The 9731-nt window shown below is 33.6% G+C and overlaps 1 protein-coding gene across 1 annotated transcript; it reads right to left on the bottom strand.

The window, feature by feature from the left end:
* Window positions 1–1056: 1056 nt before the first annotated feature.
* Window positions 1057–3116, bottom strand: LOC148620544 (uncharacterized). Its single transcript, XM_088573904.1, has 2 exons — window positions 2730–3116; window positions 1057–2183 (listed from the first exon to the last, which is right to left on the bottom strand). Exons 1-2 carry the CDS (start codon window positions 2961–2963, stop codon window positions 1176–1178), a joined length of 1242 nt encoding a protein of 413 aa, XP_088430030.1. The 5' UTR covers window positions 2964–3116; the 3' UTR covers window positions 1057–1175.
* Window positions 3117–9731: the final 6615 nt, after the last annotated feature.

Below are 9731 nucleotides of genomic sequence, written 5' to 3'. Positions count from 1 at the left end.
ATGTATGTATGTATATATATATATATGTATGTATGTATTTGTGTATGCATGTATGTATGTATGAATGTATATATGTGTTTGTCTGTTTTTGTATGTATATATATGTATGTAGATAAGTATGTATGTATGTATGTATGTATGTATGAATGTTTTTATGTAAGTATGTATGAATATAGATATGGATGTATATATGTGTGTATGCATGTATGTATGGATGTATGTATGTATGTATGTACGTATGTATGTATGTATGTATGTATATATGTATGTATTTGTGTATGCATGTATGTATGTATGAATGTATGTATGTGTGTATGTATGTCTGTTTTAGGATGTATATATGTGCATGTATGTGTGTAAGTATGTATGTATGTATGTATATATATGTATGTGTATATGTGTGTATGCATGTATGTATGAATGTATATATGTGTGTTTATGTCTGTATGTTTTTGTGGGTATGTATGTGTGTATGTATGTATGTATGTATGTATATTTAAAAATCTCGGACTTCTTTTCTCGTATTGTACTTGGTTGATGTCCTCTGTGCTGGATTTAGCTGCATTGTTCGAACAGTTTTGGATTAGGGTACTTCTGTAATAATACTTTTGTTTTTCTACCTTCTAATTGTTTAGGTTTAAATGCTGCTGATGAGAGGTTACTCCTCGAAATATGCATATACAGTATATCGAAATTTATATTTTTTAAAAAATTTACAACAATTGCTAAACTAATATAGTGTGTTAGTGTGTTTTTGTGGATATATATGTCTTCTACAACCTTTTGCCTTAAAGTACATAAAGTCGGCGTTAAACATCAATAATCAATCAATCTACAACCTTTTTATTTCATAAGAAGAAACATAAAACATTCAATTAGATTTATTTTTATTGCTATCTGCAAACTATTTTTCAAAACAGACTACCTGTCAATAAGTATTTAAAATACAAAAACAAACAACGAATATGGCAAAACGCAATGATCAACTAATTGTTGAAAAGAGTAAGCAGTCGCAAATAACGTTCAGATCATCAATTTCCAATTTTGTCAATCAGTAAGTATTCAAAAATACAACAAAAAAAAAAAAAACAACGAATATGGCAAAACGCAATGATCAACTAATTGTTGAAAAGACTAAGCAGTCACAATAACGTTCAGATCAATTTCCAATTTTGTCAATCAACACTGTCGTGGAGTTTATGTCTTTTTTTTCTTTTCCTGAGCTCACACCTCACGCGATCAACGATTTTTTTTCGATGAATCTTGCCGTAGCGTTTCTCTAGTTTTGCGAGCAGTGTTTTACTTCTTGGGTCGTTGTTAAGAGCTTCCATGACCTCTGATTGTGTGATACTATTGTCTGCTGCACTGAGAACTCCCCTACAAATATCCAGAATTAGAGCAGCCTCCTCGTCTGTAAAGCCTCTTCTACCGTGAGACATAAGTTTTTCTTCCTCATCTTCTGATACTATTTCTCGGGAATATAACGGTGATAGGGGCCAATATTCCTCAGTATCATCATTCGAATCGCCATCTGGTACATCTGGTACATAGTAGTCGTCTCTTGCGCGGGTATCATCACCTGAACCAGCTTCAGTTTCATCCATTGGAGAGTCACTGAATTCACTTGGGTTTTTCTTTGATACATTGTTCTCATCCGGTTTGCAATGCCCATCTAGTTCGATTGGTCTTTTGTCAAAGTGTGTAGTTTCATCCGTCGTTTCTGGCCAATATACTGATTTACTTACATCACTCCTATAATCCATGACGCTGCAAATTAACTGTGCCATCGGTACAGCACTTTCTCGTCTATTGAATAGATTGTAATACTTGTCCTGGGTTGTTGGTGCATGTGTCATAAATTCTGATAGACGTTCTCTTGACTCTGGTTTTGCATTTCTCACAAAAGTAGCTGTCGATTTTCTTATTTTTGTGCATGTTATCTTCTTTTCTACTGGGCCCATTTTCCAAATGCGCTGTATTGATTGGTTCACTTGAGAACTTGACATGGGAACCATTTCCCCATCGTCCTTTGGAAACGAGGTGAATAGAGATCTCTCCATATGCCGTGGGAATTGTCCAACAGTCTTTGAAATCATGATGAAGTTCTTAAGTATATTATAAACATCCGGGTTTAAAACTATGATTGCTGGACCAGTTGAAGCCGCAGTCTTATGGTCAGCTACCTGAAATAATTTTAAGGCTAGGTAAGTATAATTACTTATGTGATCAGCTACCTTTGTAAAACATACAATGTAAGTTTAATAATAATCAATTGTCTAATCCTTAAACTTGCTATTGCTATTCATTCTGACAAGAAAGAATATTTGATAATTCACATCAAAATACGAGTCGTTTTTGCAAAAGCAAGTTTAAGGATTATACAATCGATTATTATTGATAAGGGATTGACATATCTTACTTAATCGATGACCTCTGTACTGGATTTGGCTTCATTTTTCGAACATTTTTTTGGATTCGGATACTTCTCTTATAATACTTTTGGTTTTCTACCTGCCAATGGTTTTGGTTTAAATGCTGCTGACGAGAGGTTACTCCTGGAAATATGCATATATAGCATATCAAAATTTATGATATGTTTACAACAATGGTAAAACTAGTATTTTAATGATTTAACCCTCAAATTATATGTCATACTAGCATATTCCTGTGTAGTCTATTTTTGTCTAAACATTCTTAATTGAAAATCTTAATCTTACACAATGACTTACTGCAATTGAAAACCATCCGTCATCAGATCTGTGTGCCTCTTCAAAAGCTCTCTCTGTAATAGATCTGATTGCTGCTGGGCGTTGTGCATTCATCAGAATAAGTCTAAGTAGACCGTAATCTCTCACGTCGTAGAAATCCTCAGGAACTATATTGTTTGTGGGTGGCTTCATCGCCTTTTCTAACAATCTTCTAGCTGCATTACAGTTGAAAAAAGTTGCTATGTCCCTGGGCATGATCAAAGTTCCTATAAAAAAACAAATGTAAAACAGAAAAATGTGGGAAAAAATGCGGTAATTTAATACACATCACCGGTAAATGGATACTAAAGCGCGGTAAATTGTAACTTAGTATCCATTTACCGTCATATGTATGAACTTACCACAAAAGGTGATATCTTACACATGAGCGGTGATAAGTTACTTAAAAGCGGTGAATGACAACTAAATAGCCGTTTACCGTTTTAATGTGTCAAATCACCGCTTGCGGTAATTTGTTACATTTAAGCGGTAATCAAGTACTAAAAGACGGTACATGATAACTTAGTATCCATTCACCGTTTCATCTGTCACATAATCTTTTCGGTAATTGACTACAAATAAACGGTAATTCAATACTAAAAGGCGGTGAATGGCGACTAAGTATCTACTTACCGCCGTTATATATTGGTCTCTATGTGGTGTTCTGCTTTTCTTGTAGTATTTTGTTAGGATAACGATGAAGTGGGTTATCAAGTTTGAAACTATCAAGTAACATTATGAATGTGACGTTTCAGGTAAGTTGTACCCTAGCGTAAGCGTATAGTATTGTGTATGCATTTCTGTTCATTTCTGTTAATTGTTTAAATGAGCCTTTTCTTTTATAAATTATCATCTATCAACACCTTTTTTTAAAAAATTCTGCACAAGTTGATATAAATAATTAATTTTGAACTTACGTAACTCCTGTGCAGCAACTTCTGATCTTCTTTTATTAGACTGTTTTCCCATTGAACGTCTAAGAGTCTTTATGTATTCAAGTAATCTTCTTGCTCTTTCAAATTCTTCAAATTTCAGTCTGTTTGTATCCATTAAGAACTCTACCAGTCTTATGAAAGACCCCAAGTAAGAAACTACCGTGTTTGGCGCATCCTTTCTGTCAAACGAATCCGATACCCATTCATTTAGCGCCCTTCTGTCTAGTAGTCCCTCAACCTTGAGGTTATCAGTCATGTACTTCCAAATCTTAAATGATTGATAAGAATGTTGCTTTGCAGTCTTTTCCGTTGAGAGGTAAGGCACTCCTTTCAACCAGTATTGGAATGTTAGTTGCAATGAATCTTCTTTTGTTGACACTTGTACATTATCATGAATATCATCGTCCGCTAAAGCTTCTGCCTCCCGGGTAGACGATTGTACAGTTTCATCAGTGTCATTGTTTGTACTTATATGTTCAGCTTCATATATTATGTAATCATTCTTATCGTCATGTACATCTTCTGTGTCTGTAACATCTAAGTCAGAATTTTCTTCTTCTAGCGCAGTGTGCTTCCCACCGGCATCAAAATCAATCACATCCTTTAAGATGCATATAATGTCTTTTGCTCTGAAAATATCTAAGTCAATGATCTGTTCATCCTTAATTAGAAATTGAAGGAATTGACTGTACGACTCAAGGAAATACTTTCTCCATCTTGATGGTTTATTATCATCAAACGTCTTCTCAACCCATGCGAATAGATTCTCTTGTTTCAAAAGTCCCTCTATTGTCTTATCAATATCCATTGCTTTCCAAATATGAAAAGCTTCTGCCCCTTTTTGCGTTGCCTCTCGTTGTGACATATTTTGTTTGAGGTGTTTGACAAATTTTCGAATTGTTGCGTTGTTGTAAAAAATCTGACCTGGCATCGGATGATGTCTGACTTCTTGTTTCTCTTCAATTCTTTGTGTTGGGGCGCACTGGGCAATGTCAGATTCTTCTTCGTCTGATATTACAAAAACATCCACCTTCTCTTTAATTTTGTTCAGTTTTGTCTGATATGAACGTTCTTCATCCTCTGAACTGTAACTTTCATCTTTCATCTCTTGTTTAGTTACTTTTAGTTTACCGGTAGTAGTCTTGATATCTGCATACATGACAGGTACGGCTTTTGTCATTAAGGTTTTAACTGCTTTTCTACTAGTAATGGAGTGTGTTCGTTCCAAATGTTCTCTTAGTTTGCTTACTGTTTCTCCGCACAGGTCACATATATGTCCTTCTTTCATCTGTTGTGTTGGAGCGAACTGGTCAATGTCAGATTCTTCGTCGTCTGATGTTACAACATTATCCACCTTCTCTTTCTTAATGGTGTTCAGTTTTGTCTGATGCGAATGTTCTTCTTCGTCTGAAGTCTCACTTTCATCTTTCCCGCAAGTTTTATTAGCCAGATGCTTGTCTTTTGCTGGACATATATGTCCTACTTTCATCTGTTGTGTTGGAGCGAACTGGTCAATGTCAGATTCTTCGTCGTCTGATGTTACAACATTATCCACCTTCTTTTTCTTAATGGTGTTCAGTTTTGTCTGATGCGAATGTTCTTCTTCGTCTGAAGTCTCACTTTCATCTTTCCCGCAAGTTTTATTAGCCAGATGCTTGTCTTTTGCTGGAGATATATGTCCTACTTTCATCTGTTGTGTTGGAGCGAACTGGTCAATGTCAGATTCTTCGTCGTCTGATATTACAACAACATTGTCCACCTTCTCTTTCTTAATGGTGTTCAGTTTTGTCTGATGCGATTGTTCTTTTTCGTCTGAACTCTCACTTTCATCTTTCTTCTGTTTTTTGGTTACTGTTTGTTTATGTGTAGTAAATTTTCCGTCTTCATACACGACAGGTGCTGCTCTTTTCATCAAGGCTTTAACTGTTTTTTTATTGCTTATAGCGTGAGTCCGCTCCAAATGGTCTCTCAGTCTGGAAACTGTTTTCCCGCAAGTTTTATTAGCCAGATGCTTGTCTTTTGCTGGACATTTATATGTTATATATCCTTTTTTGCCAACTACCCTATTCTTTGGTTTGTTGCAAGTCATTGAGTGGCTGTTCTTCATATGTCTCCATATGTTTTTCTGTGGTTTTCCACATTGTGAGCATTTTACTGGTTTCCTATGTCTCAATGCCTCTTTTTTATCATTGTTCTTTTGAGGTTTTTTGGTATTGTTTGTCATCTTACTCTTCTTCGGTTTGAATGATTCGCTTTTTTTAGCAAACATAGCTACGACCAGCTTAGCTCTCTTTTTTGGAGGAGTCGGTGGAAACAAATCAGCCGATTCATCTGAAGATATCTGGAATGGATAAAGAAGAATATTGTATTTATCAGGTAAGTATTGTATTTATCAAGTGAGTATTGTAATTTTTAAGGTAAGTATTGTAATTATCAGGTAAGTATTAGTTCAACGACAACATGTATACAAGGTTAAGAGTGTCTACAGGCAACCACATTAAACCAAATCTACATTAACCCAACGCGCACATACATTTATATCTATAATTCTTGAAGTAACCATATACCGCTTTATAGTTATCATTTACCGTTTTATAGTTGCTATTTACCGTGGGTTTGTTACTAAAATGGTAAAGCGGTAAATGGCAACATATTTACGGTGATTCGATACAATAAAACGGTAAACGGATACCTTGTAATCAATCACCGTTGTAATGTAGCTAGTTACCCTGCGGTAAATACGTACAAAAGTGCGGTAATTGGATACAAAAGACGGTATTTGAATACAAAGTATCCGTGCAACGTTGCGGTAATTAATAACATTTTGACGGTAAGAGAATACAAAATGGCGGTAATATGATACATTTTTGCGGTGACTGGATACAAAACGTATGGGTTTACTGCTTTTTAGTTGGTAAAAATCAAATATTTGTATGTATATCTTAGTTATTTCTACAGAGCTCGAGTTGACCTCCAGATTGTCACTCATTTTTATCGGGCCATTTTTTTGCGTACTTTACCTATAACTTGACGTTTTACTATTTTACATCATTGAAGATCTTTCTGTCACCTAAGTATGTTCTGTATGCTTTTTATTTTATATTTGATGTGGTTGTGCTTTTTGCATTTTCCCATATATTGATAGTTTTTGTTCAGTCGGAATATGGAGAATTGATTAATTAGACATAATTGTGAAACAAACAAATAACTGTACTTACATCTACCTCATCTTTTCTAGACCTTAATTTTCTCTTTATTCCTTTCTTCTTATTTTCTTCCATCTTCACTCTGGGTTATATCGTAAAATATTTCTGAAGCTAGACATATAGCGGGAGGTTGATGGTTTTAATCTGAAACATATGTAATACCTTCTTTTCAGAATAGGCATTTATGTACATAAAAACACAATAAGAGTAGTTCACGTTGTCTTACTTTATGTAAATAGAACGTCTAAATTGTAGTACAATGCTAATATTTGTCGGGTAATTGTGATATTCGGTTTTAATGTTTTAAAACAAACTACAAAAAACTTACATTTATTTCTATAGATGAACTTAATTCTTAGCTGATCGAAAACTAAAATAAATTAAAGTATAACTTAACGAAAATAAATCCCTGATCCCGGCAATAAAAAACTAAATTATGAAAATCATTATTAGAAAATAGAATAACGTAATGTAAACCTCCATGTCTAAACTCCTGATTAACTAACTTGTGATTATAACAAAACATAAGTACATGTACAAACTCATCATAAATTCCAAAAACAAGAGTACCGTAAGCAAAACTCATTATAGCATAACTAAAGGGAAAAATTATAAAGTAATCTTTCGGTCTTTTTATCTGAAAAATAATAAAACAAACTGGACGTTTTCTTAGTTCCTATCATAGTAAAATAATTCTAAAAACAACTTACATTTGGCTGTTTTCAGAATTTGACACTCCCTCAGCCTTTTCCTTATGGAAAATTTTGGAGAAAAAATATGGAACATGGAAGATGGTTCATATAAATTATGTCTAAAACACTTAAGTATGCGTCCAAGGAATACAACAGTAAGTAGTATTTGTTTAGTAAGTGATAAGTTTTATTTGGAAAATTATACAAAAGACAATAATCTGTAAGAAGGTTTAAAGCAGCTTGACTACTAACAGATATTAAAACTAAAGGGAAATTCTGAGGCATTTTGATTCTGAAGGAAAGAAAACATTTATAACAATTTGTAATAGGTAAAAAGGTAATTTTCGTCTCTACAAAACTGCAACAATATGTTAAAATCAGACAAATCAAAGACACAAATAAAATTCAAAACACAGAAAAAATTTTCACATTGAATGTTTGACTCGTTACAAAAAAGAAGAGCACTCAAAAACGATTCAGGGTTGTGAAAACAAAAGAAGCCAAAAGGCTGAGGGTCCATGAGTCTTTAATCTGAAATTCAAATAAAATCTCTATTTTTGGGTTGAAAAAGAAAAAGTTTAATTTAAAATTTGAATTTCCCTCTTCATACAAGGAACCAATAAAAATTGGCGACATATTTTTGTACAAAGTGACGATTTGTATACGTCATTTCACATACAATGCATATTAATTAGCGAGGTTTTAACTATTTTAATTAATTTTCCTGGTCTTGTATATTTTTTCTTGCTTAATATCAATATTGGAAAAAATAAAGTAATATTGTAAGAATATTTCCCAATTTTTTTTGTTTAAATCGACCAAGAAATAAAAAAGTTAGCTAAAAAATAAGGGACTGACCTTTTTCGTCTGTAACTTTCAAAGTCCACCAGCAGAATGACCAAATATGGCAATACAATACCTAAAGTACCCTTTGGATAATATGGCAAGTTGTAGAATTAAACTTTAAAAGGTGTACCAGCAACTTTTTTCGTTGATGGTTGAAACATTGTGTCCATGTCTATTAATATGACTGTCTGAATCCCTTGTAATACAAAAATACTTTTACTTTGTCCAATTACTCCAAAATGTTGAAGCCAAAACTTTTGCGGTAAATGGCAACATGACTTATTGCGCATGCGCAAATATGAGATTTATACAATTGTCCATAACGTAGCTAATTTTCAACCTTTTTTTTTGTCTGAAACTACAAACATTTTTATGTATATAACATAAGGGGTACCCCATGCCACTACCTGGGGCACACATCCCAGTTGTTATGTGGGCAGAGCGCCCTAGCCCCCGGCTAGGGTTCTGAGAACTAGTTAATTTTATACAATTGTTCATAATGAAGCTAATTTTCAATTTTTTTTTATTCTGAAAGATGATACGAACTCTTAAAGCTTTACAGATAAGAGGAAAACTACTGTCTCCGTAAGTTTTAGCCGTAAAATGTTTCAAAGTTAAGACATATTCACCTCGGTAAATTGTATGTATTTTCGGCAATTTTTTCAATTAGGGTGCTTGTCTATAGAATGACCCATCTTCACTATAAGAACAGTGTATTCAAATCTAAAATTTGCTTTCGATAGCAAATGTATCTATCTTTGAAGTCATATAAAGTTTTATGCCATTTAGTAAGAAAAAACAACTTAAAAAACATAACCAATCAATTTGATTAATTTGATTTATCGACTGCGAAAAAAACTCAAAAAAACAAAAAAAATGAAATGGGTACCCATGGGCTTTCACTCATCATTTCACTATATGTGGCTCTTTTTCTTATCTGAAGCCCATTTCGTCTGTCGGAAGCATGGATCTCGAGACTTCTATATATGTGCAGACGGAAATATGAAAATTGTACGACTACTTCAACTTGGCGCAACAGTTAATTTTTTTGTATTTTGAAAATAACGGTAATTTTATACCATTGAAAATGGTATGTTTTTCTATGAGTCTACACTTTAAAATGACTGTAATTGATTTGAGATGATAGAGTATGTAATTATGTATAAAATGTCCAAACATCATGCACATAGCTTTTATAGTTCAAAAGATATGGCTATTAAAAGGTTTTCGTAGAATATGTAAGCTTTCTAAACATTTTAAAACGATGAAAGGCGACTGTGAAAAAATGACACAACCGATCGGCGC

This window comes from Perna viridis, chromosome 3, assembly GCF_037379345.1.
Source record: "Perna viridis isolate PV_CMFRI_1.1 ecotype Kerala chromosome 3, ASM3737934v1, whole genome shotgun sequence".
In the NCBI taxonomy this organism is placed as follows: domain Eukaryota; kingdom Metazoa; phylum Mollusca; class Bivalvia; order Mytilida; family Mytilidae; genus Perna; species Perna viridis.
Note: the sequence above shows the minus strand (reverse complement) of the source record. Positions and strands in the feature narration are given on the sequence as shown.